This window comes from Trachinotus anak, unplaced genomic scaffold (assembly GCF_046630095.1).
Source record: "Trachinotus anak isolate AG129_WGS33_773 ecotype Australia unplaced genomic scaffold, CSIRO_AGI_Tana_v1 ptg000011l, whole genome shotgun sequence".
Lineage (NCBI taxonomy): Eukaryota > Metazoa > Chordata > Actinopteri > Carangiformes > Carangidae > Trachinotus > Trachinotus anak.
Window position 1 is genome coordinate 22,706,234 of NW_027273862.1, and position 24,336 is coordinate 22,730,569.

Sequence of the window (24,336 nt, forward strand, 5' to 3'; positions counted from 1 at the left end):
ACAAGGACATCGCTATAGGAGTGATGTCCTGAAGGTGAACTGAAGGCTTCAGTGCTCTGTTATATAATTCATCAGTATCAGAACAGACAGCACAGCATCTCATTTCTTGAAGCATAATGTCCATAAAGCATCCATGCAATTATTCTGTTTTCTGTTGTAGTAAAAATAGAGAACAAAATTAAATGAACGGCGTGACAGATTATCGTCTATTTTGATGGCCTTTTGGAATAGGATGTACTGTCTCTGGTGCACATGTTTGGTCATGTCCTCTAATATTAGCTTTCATCCAAAGGTCGTCCCCCAATGCTACTCATGACGACACCGCTGAGTTGTTTCTCGCTGCGTTTTACAGGCCATTTCCCATGGCGGGCTGTATCAAATGTCTGACATCAAGAACTTGGAAGACCAATTTTGGAGCAGTGCTGATAGTTAATTATAATTTTACAAATAAACAACCTTAAATGCACAACCTCTTTTTACATTAGTGAACTGACATGCCTTATTTTGCTGAGTGGTTTATATGAGACAAAATGACTTTGACTGACCTCAATGTCAGAAGTGTTCACTGCATAAATGATCATGCAGATCTTTTTGGTGACCGAGCAGCAACCTTTGGGGCTGAAAAACGAATCCAATATAGAAGTGCAGAACTCAGCAGTTCCTCTAATGGCCACTTGAGGCTGACGCCAAAAGTGATTCAATCCCCTTAGACCCCATGTTAAAATGCCCAACTTGCGGAAATGAACATGTTTACAGCCTGGTAAAAAAAACGGTTTTGCTCTCTAAAGCTATTTTTCCCCCTTCATGACCACTATACAGGGTTCATTTCTTATACAAATCATCCTTGTAAATTCTCTTAAGGCTTAAAGTTATGCATAATTGAAGGTATGGCTGCTTTCAGTGACAAGTGGGTGCGATCACAGTCCACTCAATCGGGTTAGCCTTCGAGCAAAATTTCAATTTGAAAAGCTGCTCGACAGAACTATTTTGAAAATAAAAGTAATATGCACAATTTGCAAAGCCGAATTTAATGATCACAGGAGCAATTCGTCCTAGACCTTGTTATTTTTTGTTTCTATGGACACTTTCTCTGGTACAACATAGATCATATTTTTTGTTAACACAATTTATCTTGGCGCATACAAGATGGTGATTATCTAAGTTGAGCCTTGATTTTGAAATCAAGTTGCACTTTATGAGCCTGAGTTTTCTCTTTGAAGCTATATAGTTCTGTGTGTAGTTTTGTGTTAAGATGCTATTAAACAGTGGCGTTTGAAATATACACCCTGCACGAGTGTCTTTGGTTATTCAAAAGTATATTGTATTGTAATAAAAATCATTTCTCTTGAGGCACTGCCACAAGTAGGTTTTTGTCAGTTTTTTCTGCCTTTGCTCATGAGGTTAACTATTTTCAATGGAACCATTCTTGTTTTATTGGTGCAACACTATATTTGATGTCTTATGCAATCCCATCTGCAAAACAACCCAAGTGCCAACAGCTACTAATATGTTGTCTTAGAACAAAGCACTTCATCCCCAAATGTGTACATTTGGTATCCCGCACCAAGGATGCCTCTATAAACGTGTACTCCTAAAAATGAGCTGAACACCTCAAACTTCTTCTTCTTTTCATGCTGAGGAAGTGATACACAAAGATTTGGCTGTTAGTGGTATCTACTGTGTGGATTGAATCTTGTTCAGTTTCAAGATGTTTTATTCATAGTTTTACAATAAAAATGTCAGAATTGTTTTTTTGAAGCAGAATATTTTTACATATGTTCCCATCACATTCTAAAATAATGTTATTCTTACAATCATAAAAGAATTTAATTTTTTGAGGGTAAAATGAACCAGTCAATGAACTTGTAATACATTAATATGTTTAATTATATGAATTACCTAAAACTTAATATGAATTATTGTCAATGAAAAACTAAAGAAAATTATAGTAAAAATATTCAGTTTTACACAAAGAAGGAACAAAGTAGTTTAGTAGTAGTTTTGGGGTAGCAGAATTAGCTGAGGAATGAGAGACATAAGTTTACATACAGTAGATCTGTCCATTAAAAAACATGTATCTCCATGTATCTACCTCTACCTATCTTATGTGAAGCTTAAAACTAACTTGTGTTTCTTATCTCATGAAAATTTAACCATTTGGAGATACGTGGTTTTCACAGAACAGCAACTAAATGTTAAAATGCAGAAAAAGGTGATTAATGGAAAGCCATTCTGCAACACACTCACACAGTGTGTTCATCATGTGGCCAACAGTTACTGCTCTCATGTGGTAAACCGTATGTTTCAGCGGAGAGCGACTTTAATCCTCTCAGCTTTATCAGACCAACGATAAAACAACAAGACGTACAGTGAGAGTAACAGTGGCAGTGAAATGTAGAGTAAATCTCTGAGACTCATTCCATTCTCTCCTCTGGGTGCATATGTTCCCATGTGAGCTCACACAGCAGGCACTTTGGTCCTCTCTCTCCCTCGACTATGTGGTCCCCCAGCTCCTATAGCTTTCTCTGGCAGATTCAGTACTTGACAACCTTTAGCCTACATACCATGAGAACACGGAGTTACTCTGAGAAATACAGTGAAGTGGAATTACCGACCGACTGACAGACAGATTGACACAGAAGAAATCCAGACAGTAAGGCGGTGGAACAGAAAAGAAAGAAAGGCTTGGGAAACTAATGAGGGGTTTTCATGGGACAGGAGGGGGCTTCAGCCAAGGAGACATGTCATGGCTAACAAAAATGTGGTCTATCTGATTAATCTGGTAATGGGCCAAGAAAAGGAGGTGTTGAGAAGTTTTGTTAGTTTCAAACTCAGGGTGACTCTGGAAATGAATGGGATGAATGGGGGTGCTGTCTATTTCATAACACCTTATCTAGGAACTAAAACCTCTGTGGCACTGTCTATTTTTAACGGCTTTCTATCTGCATCATACTGTCAGTGTAGATGAGTGGGGTGACACGGCAGGGGCCATGACCTGCAGCATGCCATGTTGTCGCCGTCACACTGAAGGGATCAATAATGACAAACGAAATCAAAGTAATAAACATAAGAGAGGTTTGAATGAAAACATTAGACTGTGGATGTGAAGCTTTGTGCACCATTCAGGTCTGCTGCACAGTGAAAGATCCTGGTCCAGTGTGTTCGAATTTGCCAAATGCTCCTAACAGCCATAAATGAAAGAATAAATACGCAAGGAAGCTTTTTTTTTTTTTTTTTTGAAGCACTTCACACAGAGATGATTGTGCAGTGAGGAGGCGGTGGGTTTAGTTCAGTGGGATTAGTTCAGAGTAAGTGAGGATGTCTTCGGCTCTGAGAAGGAATCTGAGTCCTCAACAGAATGTGCTGCTCATTCCCTTCAGGCTTGCCATGAGGATTGCTTACTAAGACAGGGGCTAGACCCAACCCGGCATACAACAGAGCCTGCTGGCATTTGTTAATTCAGTCAGTCAGTCAGTCAGTCAGTCAGTCAGCTGTAAGAACAGTGCCACTAGGGTAAATACACCGTTACAAGTAAAAGTTGCATGTTCAATTCTGCACAGAAAAACATAAAGGTAAACAAACCTTGTATATGCAATTTGGAGGATTTGATGCTTGTAGAGCAGTGGGGTTACATATTCTACAGTTGGAGAATATCATTTAACACGCTATCTTTCCAAAACATTTTAGATGGTGTCAAAATGCAGATTTCATGAAGCAAATCTAAGAGGTTTTCACCCATTTTACCTAATAATGAAAAAAATAGGAATTTACCAAGTAACAGGTTTGAATATGTATCAGATAAATGTAGTAGAGTAAAAAGTACAAGATTTCTGGAAATTAGTGGAGAAGTAGAAAGTCTCCTTAAATGGAAAAATAATATAGCAACTTAGGAATGAAGAAATAACACATTCAATCTATGCAAATGAAAAGTTGAATTTACAAACTATAAAGCATGCCCAAATTGTTTAAATACACAACGTGGTAGCTATTTTTAAAACTTCTGATTGGGCCAAACTGGGACTGAAATGTTTTCCATTTTGAAGTGTACAAGTTACACTTTTCATTATTGTCTTACAATTGAATTATCATTTAGCCGTAAAGTTTGGATTTGAGGGCATATTTTTCCAAATTTTTGAAGGTGTGTCTCTAAATGTCATATTCCCTTTGTTCAAACTGTGACCAGTGACCAGTGGTTCAATCTAATGCGAGCTCAGTATGTATAAAGGTGATTTAACAAGTCTTTTCTCATGTCGTGTTTACATTTTCTCCCGTCTGTTCTGGATATGGATTTCTGGCTCACACCCTCCCTCCTTTCCTTATGTGCAACATACATTTTTGTCTTAATGTGCTGAGCTGTTAAACTGTTAATGTGATGTTGAAAGAGAAAATCCCTCCACAAAGGTATGTAACCTCACAGATCAATCCTCTTAACTGATTAAAACTTTACCAGAGGTTGCATTCTCCCCCGCAGCCATCCATGGGTCAGCTGCCTGCCGCTGTGGAACAACCTGGTTTCAACACAGGACAATCACAGCTGTTGCTGTCTCAGCAGAAGTAAATGAACATTAACGACAGGATATTTTACATGAAGCACTGTGCAGACAGCAGAGTCTTTTGAGTGCAGTGCTCAAAGAAATGAAGCAGGTTCTTAGCTTCCATTTACCTCTAACAAGAAATGTGAACTTTGAACAACTCCAGATTCTACTTCAGTTTTGACCCAGTTTGGACATTTCAATCACCCAGCTATTCTCCTCTGTGTCTGCACTTATCTGCTAAGTCACAGTTAGGGAGACTGAAAGTGGGTCAGACTGAGCATGTGAGGGGCCCTGAAAAGAGGCTGCCCAGCAGGCTAGACCATTCCCCCCCTGACTCCAGGTATGAAATTGGTGTGTGTGTGTGTGTGTGTGTGTGTGTGTGTGTGTGTGTGTATTTGTGTTTGCTTGTGCCTTCGGCTTCTCTCTAATGCACTGGGTGTTCTCATTCAACTGATGCTCTATTTGTGGAAGTATCCATGGTGATGATGACTTGCAGTCATGGAAAAGGGGCGGATGGACAAGTGGATGTGTCTATTTGGCACACATGAGCGAGATCTCTGCTCTCCCTGCCAGCCTATTCACCTATTCAAACAACAGCTGAACAGGGGATAAGGGCTCTGACGGTAAGGACGGGTAAAACGTTCCAGACAGCCATGAAGGGAAGAAGCAAAAGGGAAGTACAGAGTTTAGGGAGTGATGACAAGCTCAAAGGGCTGACACAGAGCTCCAGTCAGGCCTCGAGGGTAATTCAGATTTGCAATGAGACACGTCGCTGTACATTCCCAACATGACTAAAGCTGCTGCGTTCTGCTTTTCTTGCTGTTCCACAGTATAGGCCATTACATAAGCAGCAGGCTGAGGCATTAATAACACTGTTTACGAAACAGTTACAGTAAAGAGAACAGTACACGCTCAATGCAAACACTGTGCACAAATCCACTGAGGAAAATCCCTAAGTTAGCAAACAAAATATTTTTATATAGAAATTAATGAAGCGTTGCACTATTGATCATGCACTGCTGCAGATAAAGAGGGACTTTTTAGAGTGAGAGAGGGAGGGAGAAATGGGGACAGGGTGGGAAAACAGGTAATTAACTGAAAGTGACTGTTACATTGTTACCTGGCGACTACAGATGGGAATAAGTGGAAGATGTAGACGCACAGACACACATGCACAGACACGCACACACACACACACACACACACACACACACGCACACCTAAAATTATAACCAGATTTTATAATTCCCTCTCTGTCAGGGGCCTGTTTTGAGCAGGGAAAAGGTGTTCGCTTCAGCAGAATCCAGCCCCTCTCACCCTGCAGCAGCACTCCCAGCAGTCCACAGCAGGCTGATTTCATAACTGCAAGCCAGAAAAGGTAGAGATAACAGAGACCAGACCATCAGTCATCTAAATAAGTAAGTGTCCCAAAGGGGATATAAATGCTACCTATGATGCCATGGGATCAGGGATTGAAGAAGCAGCCCATAGGTGTTTGCTCTGATACTTTGTAGCTGCAACTTTGTGTCAGAGGAGTGAAGACATTATGCCAATGTAGCATTAAATTGAAACTATCAAATCAAATGCTAACGACTTCTTGCATTACACAGTGTGTTGTAGACTAACTATTTTAGATACCTTCAGATTTGTTTCAGAGATGCTCTGACATTAAATATCTGTGTTTCTATGACAGTTGAAAAAACAGTTGGAGTGAAAGCTGGCGGGAATCAATTAAACTAAACTGATCACTCAACCGAAGTCTGGGCAAATGCAAAGATGGCACATTAGTCATTTATTATCATGTTCTAAATGCTTTGGCTTATCTAACCAGTGTGGTGAGACAGGGGGCGGACGACAAACAAATTAAGATGGAAAAGAGAGAAAGACAGACAGAGAGAGAGAGAGAGAGAGAGAGTTTCATTGGCTTGGTGCTGGCAGGATGGTTAGATAACTGAAGGTCAGAGGCAGAGTGTACTGTGCTGAGAGTCGCAGCGGGCTCTGAAATTCCGCAGGCCTGGGAGACTGGGCGAGCTCTCGTCCCACACCTGACCTCAGCACCTCTCTCCCGTCCTCCGCTCTCTTCGACAACGCTCTTCTCCACTCTCTCAGCGCCACGTCTGAACCTCCTGGTCTTCCACCATCTCCCTGCGACCATGACATTTACATTTACATTACATTACATTTACATTTTGTTACGCCTGTCTTATTTGGGAGCATAACAAAGGAGGGAGGTCCACGCAGTAACCACTTAGAAAAACTTTTTTTTTCTAATTAAGGGTAACTCAATTCAACCTAAGCAAACTAGAAAATATGAAGTCAGTAGTCAGTAGTGTAGTGTAGGTGTTAGATGCGAGGACAATGGAAGCTGTAGTGTCCGAAGTTCCATATGCCTTGTGACTTCCTGGGTTTTGTATGTTGTAGTGTCTTAAGTTCCATATGTTATGTGACTTCCTGGGTCTGGTACATTCAATTAGGGACCCTAGGTCAAAAGGACATGGGAGATGAGTGCTTCTTTGTCTTAGGAAATGAGGTCCATTTAGATATGGACCATATGTCTTGTCTCAGCTTCATGACAAAAACCAACCTATATAAGCGGGTAGTTAGAGCTGTTATTCAGAGGAGATTCATATTGGCTTCGACTCCTCTCTCAGGCAATCCATGGTGCTTGATTTGATGCTGGACTTCTTTGTAATAAACTTCTTTATATACAAGCAAGACGGTGTCAGCGGAGTTTCCTTCATCATCTTCACATCATCGCTATTAATAAACAACAAAGCCAACATAAACACAATTTACCTCAAAACACCTCAACTTAACACAAAACCAAACAAAACAAGCTGGGTTCCTGAAAGGCCCTAGGCTTGCAGGAAGGCAGACAGAGAGAGGCCATCTTGGAACCTCCCAGTTTAAATAGGCTACAACCAGGTAAAGCTGGTCAGGCAATCAGGAAGAACCTGAAATAAAGGAAACAGGGACAGGCCAAAACCAATAGGGTCATACAGCCCAGGTTTGTCACAATTTACTCATTTGGCAGACATCTTTATCCAAAGCAACTTACAGGGTATATTCTGTACTTTTAACCACTGATCTGCTGATAGGTCCGTGAACAAGCCAAGCAACGAACAAACACAGCGTGCTCTTGCCGTGCAGCCAACTGAACTCAGCTTCAGTGCTGCTTTTCTGGGAGTCCTGGATCCATATAGAATAAAAACAAACAACCAAAAGGCATGAGGCAGCAGAAACAGACTGCAGTCTGTTGATCAAGTGCACAAGTGCCCCTAGAATTTGAGAATATGTGCATAAAATTATGTATAGCCTAAACAAGATACCTCACTACTTCATACTATTATCTTAAGAAATATCACAGCCCTAAAAAAACATGAAGTATTGGAGAATGTATCAGTCACTGTAGCTTCAATGAACAACTGGGGCGAGCTGACACAGAGTATATGATACCGTCAAACAGTGTGAAATAGGACTTTAATAACCTTAAAACTACTTAAGGGGAAAACAGGCTGAATGTTAAGGAGTTTTAATCGGGCCTGAAAATCAGGCACTTTTTGACCTCCTGGCCTTTGGATGAAGGCTGAAGATGTTCCAGGCCAATAACAATTTTTAAGAAGAAAACTGTTTTCCACCAATATATATATATATATATATGGAAACCAAAAAGGTTTGTGGCCACTCTTTAACAGTTAGTTATATTTTACACAATGATTGAACTGTATTTTTTTTTTTTTGTAAAAACCTAATCTGAACAGAAATTGTAGCTGTAAAATAAATGTAATAGGTTGAAAAGTATGATATATATGAGTTGAAGTGTTGTGGAGTAGAATTATAAAGTGACATACAATGGAAATACTCTAGCAAAGTACAAATATCCCAACATTTTACTTAAGTACAGTATTTTTGTAAATGTCGTGACTGCCCACCCCTGTGAGTAACCCTGTTGGTGTGTTGGAACCTGGACACAAAAACTGGTTTTCCATATGGACCACTGAATACAGGTTATCCCCTCTAAAAGGACACCAAGCCACCCAGTCTGTGATTACTGTCTGTAATGGGTACAGCAGGTAGATACAGTAATTACTGTGGATAATGATGGAGTTCTTAAAGGTGCATTTGGGAGGTGGGGAGGGGGACAAACTGCCTTTATGTAGGAGTGGCCCAGGCTCTGGAGAAGCTGTGCCACGGAGGGTCACCTTGCTAGCTTTTTTTTTTTTTTTTTTTTTTTTTGTCTGTTTTTGTAAAAGCTCAAGTGTAATCTGTGTGCAGAGCAGCTCACAGCTGAAGGTAACCCATTGTTTACAGATTAATCCCAGTTCCTTTGGCAGAACAGGCTGACCCGAATTGTTAAGGTCAGAAGGAAAAAGAAATAGATGATACTGAATTGTTACAGTTGTAGTCGTATGCGTATGTGAATAATGAACACCTGCTTGTGCGTAAGGGAAAATGTTCCCGCTAAGACCCTCTCTGCAGTCTCCGAGCCAGTGTCATGTGTGAGTGTTTGAGGATCCTGTGGTGTGAGTAGAGTATTGTGTTTCTATTTTATTTATTAGCCTCTTATATAAGCACCAGCAGGGGGAAGGGACATACTGAGACAGGGCTAAAGGGCACCGAGCTACAAAAAACAGTCGGGTACACAGAGTTACTGAGGTGGTTTATAAAATGAGTAGAGTTAAATGAAGTGAACAAAAGAGACAAACAGACAGAGGAAAAAGCAGTTTGCAGGATATTTAGACAATCACACAATGATTCTTCCTAAAATGTTTATTCTTTGACGATATTTTGACCAAGTTTGTGAAATTAAATGCAACTATATATAAAAACTTAAGAAACACTAATATGTCATAATATTAATGCAAAAGGTTTGGGATTTTTCCTTGTTTCTACCAGAGAAAAATCAAACCTGAATGCTGTTCGTATCTCTTTATATTTATTTTACGTCAGAAGAACAAGAATCAAAATTTATTTCATTTTTGTCATATTTTGAACAAGTAGAAAGCAGAAAACATTGCTCTATAAAAGTGAAACAATAGAAAATATGAAAACATAACAGAAAATATGCAAGATACAATATATGATACACAATTAGATCAATAGATATATAACATAGAAAAGGTTGAACCCAAACCAACAAAGAAAAAAACAGCAAAGACAGGAGGTAAATGTTAATAGGGAGGGAAGAAGAAAAATAAGGAAACAAATTGTTGATTTGACTAAACTCTGTTAACACACACATTTCATGTAGAAGGTCAGTATGTTTTCTGCCCCCAGACTTCAGAAGAGGTGTCAAGAAATCTTTTTTTCAAGCTAATGCCACAGAGTCAAACGTTGACCATGAAGCAATTATGAAACCAAAGGAACATAGAGTACGGATGCGGAATAGCCAAAATATCATCTGAGCAGCCAATCAAAAGAGGTATCTGAATATCTGAAGTATCTGAAGTATCTGAATACACACACACACACACACACACTCACTCTCAGATCAACCAGGGCCTCCATGTGGACAAATAAAGAGGCTGAGACTCATGAAAAGACCTCTGTTTACTCCTCGAAACACCTGGGCTAATCCTGACTGTCTCCCCTCGGGGGCTAATTGGCAGAACAGTTTCACCAAGTGACTCGGCCGCGTTTCAGCGTGTGTGAAAACACACCCTCCCTGCATTACTCCGCTCGGTTCTGTTCAGTGTCTGTGCTTTCTTCACAGAGAATGTGACGTTACAGAGTCCAGGTTCAGGCTGGAGGTGGGGAGATCAGGGTGGCTCAGAGAAACAAGTCCAGGGGGGTGGGGGTGAGGAGAGGACACAAAAGTGCAAAGAAGAGGATGAAATGCTGCAGCCCTCCCCTCTGTCTCATCCCCCTTCAGTCAGTGTGCCCCCCCCCCCACACACACACCTCCTCCCCTCCCTTCCCCACTCCTGTGTGGAATTGGGTTTACATAACCCACTGCAGTCTGAGATAACGCAGCACACAACCACTGACGGAGGCTTCTCTCTCAAGGCAACAAAGACACACAACATTTGCATGAAGCAGCATGAAACATTCATAGCATGCACCATATATAGCGTCGCATTTGCTATAGTGGGGAGGTGACGGTTTCCTTCTCCCTGCCGTGGGTTGCATAAACATGCACGTACACGCATCTGCACAGACGGGCCTGCTCTGAGTAAAAGCTACAACCTGGCCCTCGGCGATGAGAGGTTTAGGCGCCCAATCTCCCTCCGACCAAGCAGCTTCGGTCTGAATTTTCACTGAACTGAGCTTCCAGAAACTCAGACACTGCTCTTTTTAAACACTGCTGTCCTGACAGAACCCCTCTCGAACACAAGCCTGTACCGTGTGAACAGACCTCAAGAGGTTTTCTTTCCTTTCCCCTGTAGTGACAGTAGAATGTAACCATGTCAAAGCAGTATGTGTGTGTGTGTGTGTGTGGCACAGGGAGGCCGTTGTCATGAGAGAGAATGCAACCATTTTATGAAACTCTTACTTAATCACTTAGTTAGTGTTGTACCAGTTTTGTATTCTGGGTGGCTACAGCCAGTTCTGTCTGGACAGGGCTGCGGGAGAGGTCAGATTCAAGGGCTGTTATCTATCTCTGGGAACCAAGTTAAATGCTTGTGTGTGTGTGTGTGTGTGTGAGGGAATGTGCGTCATTCTGCCTGATGAACTTGGATCGGTAACCAGGACTGTTGTTCTCTACATTCCCCTGTCACCCATGGCTCACAAGGGATCAAGTCACAATACCTCACCCAGCCTCACTTGCTTTCTAACAACTGGAGCACTGACTTGTGAAAGGCTTTTTGACCGTCCTCCAATTTCTATTTTTACATATTTCATAATCATGTCAGACAGTTAGAGTTGATTTATGCTACTGGATATTGTTTTTGAAGTAGGTTTTGACTGAATTACACTGAAAACTTTACATTCCCAGATTTAATGCTCCAACTGTTGATTGAACAATAAATAAATAGTGTTAAAGAAATAATTCCACCAATAGAAACAATGTCTCTTTGCACTAGTCTTGCATCTCTGTAGTTCTGTGTATCTGTAGTCATTGTGTTTGTGGTAGTTTTACATCTGTGGCTGTTTGTAGTAGCTTTATGTTTCTTTCTAGCAGTTGTTTTATATCTTTATGTGGTAGTTTTGTGTCTCTTCTTTCCCAAAGGAGAAGTTAACAGTGAATTGAAACAGAGGCAGCTGAGCCTGGTGCCTGTTAATGTCACACTCAGCCTCACAGAGCTGGTGGAGCTGCAGAGTCTTTCTTGTTTGAGTAGATTTTGCATTTGACAATGGGGCAGACAAAATGTTTGATTTTAAATTTCAGCATTTAAAAAAAACAAAAAAAGTATTTCCACATGTTCAGAGATTACGTGTTGTAATTCATCCTGTAGCAGCATCTTTAAGTTGTGTTTGTTTGGCAGAGGTGGGGTAATGGTGTGGGGATGAGTTGGAACCAATTTTCCCCTTCCTCTGGGCTGGCAGGCAGGTTGAGGAGGATCTCCTCTCACAGTACTACAGCTCCTTTGTCTCAATTCCCAAACTCCCTAATCTCTTTCCCCTCCTGTCAGGTGGGTTTAGTTGCTTCTTTCAGCACCAATGGAGATTTGTCCCCTAACTAGCCTCTCCTTCCTTCCCGGAGGGCAATTTTTTTTTTTTCATCCACATGAACTGCATGAACTTCAAAGCTACACTGGCGCCCTGGTAAAACATCAGTCAATGATGTATTTTGCTATGTGAAACAGTGAATGGCAGACTTAGCTTCTATGCTATTTACCTAATTTAATCTTTCACTGACCCCCAGCATTTATCCAATTAACCTCCTTCTTTGTTTGGAAACTGGACTAAACACCATGTTTCATAACATCACAACAGTGTGATTCATCAGCATGAATCACACTTAAAAATGATAAAGGGGCCTTAGGAAGCTTCGGTTACATAAGACAACCATATCTTTATTCCTCACCTCTGCTTTACACAACATAAACAAACAAACACACAATCAGACACACATACACACTCACCCACACACAGGTCTTAAGAAAATATACAAAACAAAAAATGGCTGTTTATATGCCATGTAGGCTGAGCACTGATAATACAGTGGCACGATAAAAAAAAAAAAAAAGTGAATTATTCGTCATCATCGTCGTCCTCCTCCTCCTCGTCACTGATGACATATTTCTTGGCCTTCTTGGTGGTCATTTCCTCATCGTCCTCTGCCTTCCTCTTGCCCGATCCCTCGCCCTCCTGTGCGGCAAAAACAAGAGAACGAGAGCGATGAGTCGGGGATACGAGGTGTCAGCCATGCTAACAGCAGCAGACATTCTGTACAGCTTGTCGGTACTTTCTGTTTGTCACGTTGGAAAATTATTACACCCACTTTTTTTTTGTTTTTGGGAGAAACAGTCAGTGCAGAAGTAAATTGCCTGTTCTTTGGAAGGACTAGTTTGTCCTGTTCTGTTAAGTTTATGTGAGGGTGGTGTTTGACACGTTGGCTTCTTCACCTCCACAGTGTCCTGAATAACACTGCCCCCTGTCAGCCCAGCAGGATGGTGCACCTACCTCGTCGCTGTCTAGCTTCTTGGCCTTCATCAACCTCTGGGCTTTATCATCATCAGAGCCTTCATCGCTATCTGATGAGTAGATCCTCGCTCGCTCCTCTGGATTGGGGCAGAAAAAGAGGGGATTTTCATTAGATTTCAGTAATTTCAGTTAAAAAAAAAAAAAAAAAAAAAAAATCTTCTAACGTGTGAGGCAGAATAAAAAAAAAATACAATAAAAAAAAAGTGACTGTGGTGAATATAATATCCATTCGTCATCACCTCTCAGGCCTCCTCCTCCCTTGTATTTGCTCTTGATGGCTGCCAGGCTTATCGCCTCCTCACCCTCCTCCTCGTCATCGTAGCGGTCGGGCTCCAGGTAGCTGCTGCTCAGACCCCTCTGGTGCTGCTTCTCCCTCATCCTCCTCTGCTGCGACTCTCTACGGATAGAAGCTCGCAGCCGCTCCTCCTCTTTCTGCCAGGAGAGACACCAGTGGGGATTATTTTAAACCCTGGGTTCAAATTTTCTTGTTTTGGTTCCAGCTGGTAATTTAAATTCTCTTTAGTTCCACTGATAAAAAATTCACTGTGTGGTTCTTCTATGATGGATGTCGCTAAGAGGGGACTTTTGGGTTTCATTAATTTCTCTTAATACAATAGCTTTGTCTTTATCAGTTTTCTCTTTAATTGAATACATTTTTTTCTGAAGGCTCTGGGATTCATTTTAAGTTACAACTAATTTATTATTCATTACCAACTACAGTGGCTGGAAAAAGTCCATAAAACATTTGGAATGACCTGCATTTTCAGCATTGATCGGCCATAAAATTTGATCTGATCTTCAATGTCACACAAACAAATGGAATTTATTGTGTCTTTATTTTGAACACACCTGTTACATTCACAGCGCTGGTGGGAAAAGTAAGTTTACCCTTGAATTGAAAAACTGGTCGAACCTGCTTTGGCACCAATAACCTCAAACAAGAGTTTTCAGTTGCTGCTGATCAAATCTGCACAATGTTCAGAAGGAATTTTAGTTGCAGGTATTTTCGACTTCAATACTAACCGGCATTAACCATTTACTATTTGCAGTGTTGTTCTCCTGTATATAAAATCAGAATATATTAAAATTCAGTCTCTGATTTTTGTCTATATTTATGGTTTCTACTGTGTTTTGTTTCTCAGCTACCTCCTCAAGTTCCCTGATCCTGCTTATTGTCCATTGATTGATGTGACATAGCTGCTGCAACAATACAATTTCCCAGTGAGATTTAAAATGGACTCTGTCTGTATAAAATGGGCAGTTCCAGGCAGAGTATGCATATATAAGATAAACATCATATACATCATTCATGTCTGACAGAGCTGGTGAACCTTCACTGATCAAACTCTGAAATTCTCCTCCGTCATGTTTTCAGTGTAAAACCAGTGAACAATTGAACTGATTTATCAGAACATAGAAAGGTAAAAACCTTGGAGTACAATAAACCCTCCCATCAAAATCTTTTAGAAACCACAGCCTCTCTGTCAACATTTTATTTATTTAATCAGCATCATTCACCTGTCAAGTTTGGCTGCTGATCAGCTGGTGCTAGTCAGCCAAAACCCCTTCTAGGCATCCCGTATCTGAACAAGCTGTACTTCTGAAGAGAAAAAAGCTGCTTTGCTGACGCTATCCAACTTTCATTAAGACGTTCATTGGAAAAACAAACAAAAAACAAGTTGCTCAACCTTCTGTCGTAGTTCAGTGTCAGTATAAACGCAACTGGCAACAGTGACTGCAAACGATGGGGAAAGGTAATATTTAGGAAACTGCACATTGCATATTAACACATAAAACTGTAATTATAAAACATTCATATTGAAAATAACTGAGTGTAAGACTATGAGGGCAAAGCGTTCAGTTCTGTCACACTGCCTCAGGTTAGGGCTGAGCAGACAAACTATAAACAATGCTGTAAACAGTTCTCATTTGAGTTGACAGTAGATACACAACCCCCCTGACTTGCTGACACCATTTCCACTTCACTGACCAGCGTGTGACCTCATTATGTAAGTGCGTCAGGTTATGTCTTTATGTAACCGAACATGATGCTTGTCAACAAATGGCCTCATGCAACATGTTTTGGTCCCCGTGGTAACAAAAGCGCTTCTCAGACAGCGCTGAGGAAAGACAAACACATCTGCACACATGGACAGAATGTGACAGTGCGTTTACCTTGATCATTTCGTTGCGATGCGACTCGGGGTCCCGCCCAGCCATCGGAAGGATTCGGATCTTCTGTGTCTTGGAGCAGCGGTCAGCCAGGGACAGAGTCATCTTCCTGTGGGTGGCGCTGTCTGTCGAGTGGGGCCTGGAGGGGGTACGGAGGAAACACACCATCAATGTCAGGTTTAAGGCAGCTGTGCACATCTCCCCCTTACATAACCGTGTTGCTTGTGGGAAAACTCCACAGAGCAGCTTTGAGCATTATGCACCTTAGATTCCTCCAGCTTTTTTATGAAATCACTTGTTTCATGTTTTGATGCCACAGTGGTTTCAGAGAATCAGCATTTTATTCTGTTAAAGATATTTTGTGACATATTTGTTAAATTAAAAAAAAAAACAGTTATTATTTAACCTACAGCTAATTCATGATCCTGGCCTGAGACCATGAGAAGCAGATGGTAGCGTGAGAATGTTGCAGTGAATTTGCTTTTGAAAGTCTCTTCTCTTTTTGGCAAACTGAGCATCATTAATCAACCATCGATAGCAGAATAACTAAGCCTCAACTCATCTCTCTGTCTTTTGTGACGTTTTTCAGTTGTTTTTTTAAAATTTTATGCATTAATGCATAAAGCTCCTTTGTAAAAAAAAAAAAAAAAAAACTAAACAAAAAAAAAACAATACTGTGTCCTAACCATTTTAACCCTGAGCAGCTTCAGGCTTAATCCCAATCAAAACTCTGCTGTGATGATAATACTGAATCAGAACAAATGGGAATGTCCTGTCTGGAAGCGTGGACGGCTATTGTGCATTAAAGCAGCTTTGGCCAGTGTCCTACTAGTCCCATGTGGTCTGAGAAGACAGAACATCCAGGTGGACTTTGGGGCGCTAAGAGGCTTACGCACTTCTTATTGGGAGAAACCTGGGCAGCTTGCACAAGGTGATCCAGGGACTTACAGCATAGAGTACATTTCTGAATGGAGCCTGAATGAAGGGTGCTATTGTTGTTATTTGGAATTAGAGGAAGCCATGAGCTTATTTAGTGCATGTACGGCTGTCAGAGAGCCAGACGGAGGAGGAATATCCTTAGCAACTCATGGTTGTCGCCTCAGGTGAAAGTGTGCGTCTCTGATCTTAGTAGCAGCCTGTCAACAACAACACTGGCATGTTACTCTCCTACCTGAATGTGAGTTTGGTTTTGAACACAGCCTGTCCCTGCAGTCCAGTGCCCTGTCGGATGAACAGGTGGTTGTGGTCTCCCTGGAGCGGAGCTTTGTAAACATCAAACACTTCGTTCCCCAGGTGGAGCGACATGCTGTGGCAAGAGCAGGAAGTTTAAATGCTTGGAGAGTACAGAGCACGTCCTGTTCACAGTATACCGACCACAACATCCAGGCTGACATGATACACACCTGCCATCGGACCATTTGACGATCCGAGCGTTGCTCTCTCGCATTTCGTTTCCCTCCTCATCTCTTTTGGCTCTCCATCGAATTGTATTCTCCACCTGCGGGAGACAAAGAAAATCTCCGCCCACTCAAAAAACCAGAATCAGTCACTTTCGAACGTTTTAGTTTTTAGACCCTGACACCCACAAACTCGGTCACATGTACTGATATGATGAAGGACAGACCTTCAGTTTGAGCCTGGTCCGTCCCTCTTCATCCAGCATTTCTTCATCCTCAAATTCATCCTCATAGTACTGGGGATCAAAGGGTCTGAAAAACAGATTCAATGAAACTCAAAATAAATACACCTTTAAGTTACAGAGGATTTCACGATCATCAAAACCCTACACAGAAAATTAGCTCTTGCAATTCTCTTTCAATGTCTTTTGAACGTGTCTGAAAATATGCCTTTCCTTCTTCTTTTGTTGTTGTTTTTTGACCTTTTCCTTACATTTTAAAAGCTCATCAAGTACAACGTGTGTTCACATTGTATTTATTGACAGTGCCAACGTTCTAACCTGGGCTCCACAGACAGGAAGTTGGGCAGCTTGACAAAATAAAGGTCAGATCCCAGGTCTGTGCTGACTTTTGGGATCTCTACTTCAATACGAGTTTCAGGTGCAGGCTCCTCTTCTGCCTGCTCCCCCTCCATGCCATCCTCTGTATCCTGGGCGCACACACACACACACACACACACAAAAAGAGAACATTTAAAAAAACGTTGTATGATTCAATGACCCATGATAATAGGGATCAGCTCAGAGAGGCTTAATGAGAGGCTCTGAGAAAAGGAGATTTGGGAACTCTTACAAAAAGGACTCTGCACAATTAAAGACTTGATGTGTGAGATTGAGAGGACAGACAGATACCAGAGGCTGTCCTGGGGTCAGAGGCTTCTCTGCATCGCTGTCTGAAGAGATGTCGTCAGCCTCTCCAAACAGGTCGTCTGCTGCCGTTTTATTTTCTGCGGAAGAGTGTGGAAGGGGGAGCGCTCAGATTTGAACTGCAGATACTGTCACGAACCGACAATGTTAGGTCTGCAGTAAAAATGTTTCTTTGCAGTGTCTCACTTTTCTTTGTTCCAACATCACTGTCTGAATCTGAATCAGAGGCGACTCTCGATTTTTTCTGTCTGAGGAAATCATCTTCACTGTCACTGCCCTTTGCGGAAACTGAAAAATAAAAATCACAATTTCCACATCACAGCGTGGTGTAAACAGAAAGGTGCAGGACACGTGAACAAAACAATACAGTGAGGGGAAAAGGATTATTAACACATGCAAGAAGTGGAGGAGAAAAATGAATCTCATACTAATCTCAGAGCTCTGAGATTAACCTCAGATACGTTTCTGAGATTAACCTCAGAGCTCAGGAGTAAAATTTTCACATATGGTCTTAATCCTCTTCCACAAAATCTAAAGTGTCAAGATTAACACAGGAGGCTGCGTCACGAGCCAGTTCATCTACAATGCGTCTCCTATCTTTGACACCAGACGCTGGGAGTACCTGGCTTCCTGTTCCTTGGCCCCTCGTCATCGGAGTTCTCCCTTTCTTCATCAGAGTAATGACGTTTCTCCTCCTCATCCTCTGACTGGTCGCTCTTAGCCCCTCCTTCCCACTTCTCATCGTCTGACTGGTTCTCCCTGCCAGAAGCTTCTCCGTCAGTGTGAGGAGTGCCTGGCCCCGACTGTGGAGTCCCAGGATCACTGTGCATACTGGTGTGCAACAAACACGTAGGAAGAAATACATCAAGACATGAAAATCTGGCGTCTCAAAAAATGACAGAATAGGTTGTTGCTTTGTTGTCTGTCCTGCAAGATAAAGAAATACAAGTAAACTTGTGCGGATTGGTGATCAGATCAACTATCGAAAATCAAAGAGATGGTAAGGAACCAGTTTATTATAGTAAAAAATCTTTAATCTGTCCCCTACTGTGCATTTACAGGAGGATAAGGCTTTGGATACACTGGAAATACTTCTTAATAGGATCAACAGCAAAAATATAAAAAATCACAATATAAGTACGTTATTATTCTCTACAGATACGATGTACAATAACATATAAGTGTGTTTTGAAAATATAAGTCTCTGTAAATCTCTAAATCAGCGCCGACATCACAAGCCCTCTGGCATTACCTCCTGTTGCCTCAGTTAAACAAAGAGGCACATCCAGTGTGTGTTGTTGTACCTTCTGTCTGAACGGACACTGCCTCTCTCAGAGTGAGGGCTCCCTCCTCCAGACATCCCGCTGCCAGCTGGACTTCCTCCATCTGAACGGTGGCCCCCGTCCTCGTCATCCTCATCCTCATCGCGATGGCCGCGCTCTGAGCCGCTGTGCTGCTCTGCGTCAGAGTGATCGTTGTCCCCCTGGTCTGAGTGCATGCTGGCGTCCGACTGGTTCCCTGACCGCTCAGACTGGTTGTCGCTGCCGCTGTGTTGACTGTGCTGCTCATCCTCACTGTCGTCTCCAAACAGCTCCTGTTAGGTGGAAGGAAAGGTGAGCCAACATTCAGGTCGCCATCATTACTGCACGCTGCGCACCCCTACCTCTCTCCATTCGTGTGTGTGTGTGCACACACCATTACAGCATACTTTCATCCACAGCCATCAGCCTCCCAAGCAGAATTTTTAAAAATGAAGAAATATTCAAGTTTATTTTCGGTGAGGGCAACTTTCTCTGAAAGAGTAACGTTCAATATACAGTAGGTAACTTCAACAGCGTTGTTTTGAAAAAAAAAAATCAATACTATAAACTGATTTTGTTAAAGAAATGTAATAGACAATGATTTACTACAGGACTTTTCTTTACTGTGCAGTAGTTTGCCAGCCCCCCTGACTAAATCTCAGAAACAGAGTTGGTGAGATAAGATGTGAAAGATAACTTTTATGGTAGTAATAAATAGGGAATCGTATTTCTTAATTTCTCCAGTACCGAAAAGAGAACTGATAATGTCAGAGCTTATTGATACAACGGTCTTTAAAAATTTACCTGCTGGGCCCATTTAATACTGGGTTTTGGTACCAAGCCCTAGTAGATACTGTTAATTAGGGGATTATATCTTTCTCTATTTGTTTTGTAATCCATTTTAAATCGGCCTACATGCTACATGTAAGTAGATTTCTGAACTGACATTCACCCTGTTTTCACACTCTTCAGTGTCAAACCTAAGATCAAAATTGTCCTTTGTTCTCAACAACAATGGCGTCTTGAGTAGGTAAGTCAATGTGTTTTAATGAGATTATTTCCTTTCAGTGTGATAATAAGCAGAATCTAAAGTAGCTGCCTTCTTGCTGTCACAACCATATTACTCCTTGGAGTGTGGACTAAAAAACAACAGTGACAGAATTCACATTATTAATTTAAGGATCAATGAAGTGACTTTGGGCCAGGGGGGCAGAGCACGTCTGACTGTGGTCTATACTCTCAGTCCACGCTGTTTGTGCTGAGTGTCATCAGTCAAGCAGACACGTACCTTATTCATAATGGGTTTCCCTGCCTCCTGGCCTTCCTCATCATCATCATCATCCCGTTCCCTCTCACTGTCACTGCCGCTGCCTGAGGCGTTACTGGCAGATCGAGGTCTCTCCTGCTCCGAGTCCGAACCGGAGTTAGAGCCAGACTCTGAAAGACAAAAAAAGCAGACTGTTTTTCTCCTGGCACATAATACACTTCATCAGTTCATCAGTTCACAGCGGGTGAACATTGTTGTTGCTTAGTTACAAAGCACTTTACAGTTTTTTCCTAATTGCTCTTGAAAAGTTCTTGATTGTCAATGATTATTCTTATACCATTGCATGACCCACGCATCGCTCGAAGCCAATTTTCTCCTGACAGTACAGAAAGACTTCAGTCCTTTCAAACATAGTAAGCCTTTGCAAAAAGATAAAAAAAAAAAAAATTACATTGCTTTTCTAATGAATTGAATTTCTCAGAAATCCATTTATCAATGTGCTCATAAAATATTCTAGTCAACTGTTGGAACCTTTCAAACTTAAATTAGTTAAAATATCACATAAAGTCATGTGGCCATACAGACAGCAGGGTATGAATGACCACTGAGTTGGTGGAGGAAGGTTCAGATTTGATTTTATATTTCTACAAAAACAGATCACTGTCTTTACTGTTTTTCATAATGTCATTTAATACTGTATTAGGGGTGAGCAATAAGACACTATACCACTGTATATGACACCATACACATTTGTTTACTGTCAAAAAAATTTATCAAACCATCATTTTAACATCTCTGGGTGTATGAGGTCATTGTGGGACGGCAGTGTTGGATCTTCACATGACTCTTTGATTTGACGGGCGGTGTTTCATTTTGTGGATCAGCCAAAAACAGACATTAACAATTTCTTAGAGGATTTGTTTTAGAAAATGTATTGTATACAGCATACATTAAGATGCTATTTTAATGGACAGGCACCTTAACAATGATGATAATATTCAGTCAAAAAAATATTAATGTAAATATATACATTTATAGGTTGTTTGTAGTGGCCTGGCCTTCATTATACCAACAACACCACTGCAAACTACAACCAAAATAGTACACATACAGTTAAAGTAGTCCTTTCTGACAATGTCACTCCAAACTGAGCTGTTGCATTGCATTGCATTAGATCTTATAGATGCACCTAATAAAGTGACCACAGGGTGAATATCAATATTAAATGTTACATATACTTTAAAAGCATTTTGTCCATTTCATCCACCCCGATGCAAACTGTGAATAAGTTCCACATGGAAAAGGCGCATATTAAAGTAACTTGAATAAACATTTTGTTTGTCTGCCAAGAGGATCTGGTAGTAGTTGTAGTTGTATTGGCTGCAGAGAAAATGTGTCTTCACTGCCTGGTTATTAAATGTGCTGTTGAGGCTCAGTGAAGAAAGAAACACATTATTTCCGTAAACATTTACTCACAATGACTCAGCTTTTACACTGAATCAAAAAAAAATATCATGTTGTTGTCGATGCCGCAAATGAAACTAAGACTATTTATAATGTTGTTGCAGTGGAACTAATGAATTCAGACAGAGAGAGAGTTTCACCCGTTTCATGATCAGGCACTTTTGGTTAACTGTGGCTAAAATTACATTTGCAGGATAGAACAGACTCGTTTCCATCAGGATTAACGTGTTAGAAAACATCCTGAAGTTCACGTCATGACGTCCCGGTTCCCTTTAATACACAAAACAACTCTGGGTGTTTGCCTGAGGAAAAACTCGACCCCCCCCCCCACGACCTAACTCCACAAACCGGCTGAGAAACATCGTTACCTCGCTGATCATTGTCGCTGTCCCCATCACTCCCGAACAATTCATCCATGTCCGCCATTGCTTCCAAACTGAGTAACAGTAAAATGTGACCTACCGGAAGTAAATGATCGCCGGTTTTTTGTTTCCGAGGTCGAGGGAGAGCGACCTGTCGGTGTAGTGAGCACTATCAGCCGCAAGGAGGCGGTATACACCATGTCAACTCAGGGCCTGGGGCCCTGGGCTCTATTTATCAAACTGCTGAAGGTAAAAGTTTGGACTTCAGTGAAAGAAAAAGCAAAAGTCATTAACTTTTACTCCTACTCACAAACGTGGATATAAAAACTAATTATCCAATTTGTTTCTTGTTTTTTTTTTCTTTTCTTGCTCTTAAATATAAGAAAACTTAGAGGGATGTTTTTCCATTTCTGTGTAATAATAATAATAATAATAATAATAATGACAAACTCTCATTTTCCTAAACCCATGGTCTGTGCTTTAAAACAATAGATTTATTCCTGTTTTAAAAAGGTTTAAATGACAGTAGTCAGTCGTCTTACTCTCAGTGCATCGTGACCTCTTTAAACATCTCCTCCTAAACCCAACCGGTCGAGGCAGACGGCCGCCCACCCTGAGCCCGGTTCTGTTGGAGGTTTCTTCTTGTTAAAAGGGAGTTTTTCCTCCCCCCTGTCGCCAAGCGCTTGCTCTTTGTGGGAACTGTTGGGTTTTTCTCTAACAAAGTAAGGTCTTGACCTTACCCTGTAAAGTGCCTTGAGATAATGTATATTATGATTTGGCGCTATACAAATAAAATTGAATTGAATTGAATTGAAACAATTACTATTATGCATCTGATTCTGCAATGGGCTACTGATCCCACATCTCCTCCCAAAGTTTCTGTGTTACATGCAAGGCATCTTGTTACAGTGCACATATTGTGTGAACCAAGAGGGTGCATGAAATTCTATCTCCACTATTGCGTAACACAAGAGGATGAGCTCTCCTTGATCTTCACAGTCAAGGTTAAGGTAAGCTTTTTAGTAAACACTGTCTTTTCCACATGCCCGTGTGTAAATAAAAAAAAAAATAGAGGAAAGATGGAGGGAAAGAGAAATGTTTTAGTTTTATATGTGAAAAGGAGATCAGGTAAAGTATTCACTCTAGCTGCAGTCAGAGAAACAAGACTCTATGTATCTGTTGTAACTTTTGTATGTGTATATGGGTATTCACTACTTTTGCACTTTGCCTTTACTCAGTATGATAATATTATTTGTGTAATTAAGTACTTCATTCTTAATTACTATCAAACAATTTCTTATGTATTTTTATTTTTCAAATTCTCCCTTTGTGTATACGGCACCTACTGCACGCCTTTGTTCCACCTCTTTTAAAGGTTTGCTCTGTGTGTGTGTGTGTGTGTGTGTGTGTGTGTGTGTGTGTCTGCGTGTGTGTGTGTGTTTGTCATAGGATAATTTCAGACTAAAGATCAGTTAATTGGGGGCAAAAGCCGTGTTCCCTATTTGGAAAAATGGTGTCCAGCAGATGGAGTTTGCTCAGTTATCATAGAGATGTCACACATACAGTTGTAAGCGAAGGTTTTGGCACTCCCGGACAAATTATATATTTTGTTGATTTTTGAAGTGAGAGGAATAAATACAACCTCTGCAGTTAGTACTTAGAAATACACCCATTTGCTAACTGTTAAGCATGAGGTTGGATTCTGCTTCAGGGTTGTGTGGCAGCCAGTCGTACAGGAAACACTGCACAGATAGAGGGAAGAACGGATTCCATTAAATATCAGTAAATTCTGGAAGCAAATGTCTTCACTGTCAGTCAAGAAAATGAAGCTCAAAGAGGCTGGCTTTTGCAACTGGACAATGATCCAAATCAGTCTTCAAAATCCACCATGAACTACTAAGACAGGCAGGCTGAAGCTTTTAGAAAGGCCAGACCTGAACATCACTGAAATTCATGGGTGGATCTCAAACATGCTGAACCTGCAAGGCGGCTTAATCTCAGATCTTGAACCTGAACTTGTACTCTGGGTAAAGATTGTGGGTAAAAATTCCCAAATTCCTAAATCAAGAATTAAAAGACTCTTAGCTGGCTACAACAAAGCTTCTGCAATCTACGATTTCTGACAATGTCTATTTGCTGCAGGGGATATATTTACTTCTTTTCACTTCAAAAGTCAACAAAATTTGTAAGTTTTCTTTTCTTTTCTTTTATTATTTTATTTTATTTTATTTTATTTTATTTTATTTTATTTTATTTTATTTTATTTTATTTTATTTTATTTTATTTTTATATTTTCCGATCTGTCATCTGATTAGTTCTCCTA

The 24,336-nt window shown here is 40.9% G+C and overlaps 1 protein-coding gene across 1 annotated transcript; it reads right to left on the minus strand.

Moving 5' to 3' along the window:
• Positions 1–12,472: 12,472 nt before the first annotated feature.
• leo1 (LEO1 homolog, Paf1/RNA polymerase II complex component) lies at positions 12,473–22,119 on the minus strand. The gene is made up of 14 exons (XM_071489455.1): positions 22,020–22,119; positions 20,209–20,357; positions 18,924–19,213; positions 18,242–18,450; positions 17,806–17,907; positions 17,605–17,699; positions 17,254–17,402; positions 16,921–17,005; positions 16,700–16,794; positions 16,468–16,602; positions 15,300–15,435; positions 13,364–13,556; positions 13,104–13,201; positions 12,473–12,788 (listed from the first exon to the last, which is right to left on the minus strand). The coding sequence occupies exons 1-14, from the start codon at positions 22,075–22,077 to the stop codon at positions 12,672–12,674; spliced, it is 1,911 nt and encodes a 636-aa protein (XP_071345556.1). The 5' UTR covers positions 22,078–22,119; the 3' UTR covers positions 12,473–12,671.
• Between the last annotated feature and the right edge of the window lie 2,217 nt (positions 22,120–24,336).

What these genes read in the sequence shown, in the direction of transcription:
- leo1 (XM_071489455.1), bottom strand. Translation starts at nt 22,077, where the DNA reads ATGGCGGACATGGATGAATTGTTCGGGAGTGATGGGGACAGCGACAAT. An exon ending in CAGCGACAATGATCAGCGAG is followed by an intron (nt 20,358 to 22,019) that starts GTAACGATGTTT and finishes TTTGTCTTTCAG; the next exon opens with AGTCTGGCTCTAACTCCGGT. An exon ending in TTCCTGTCTGTGGAGCCCAG is followed by an intron (nt 17,006 to 17,253) that starts GTTAGAACGTTG and finishes TCTGTTTTTCAG; the next exon opens with ACCCTTTGATCCCCAGTACT.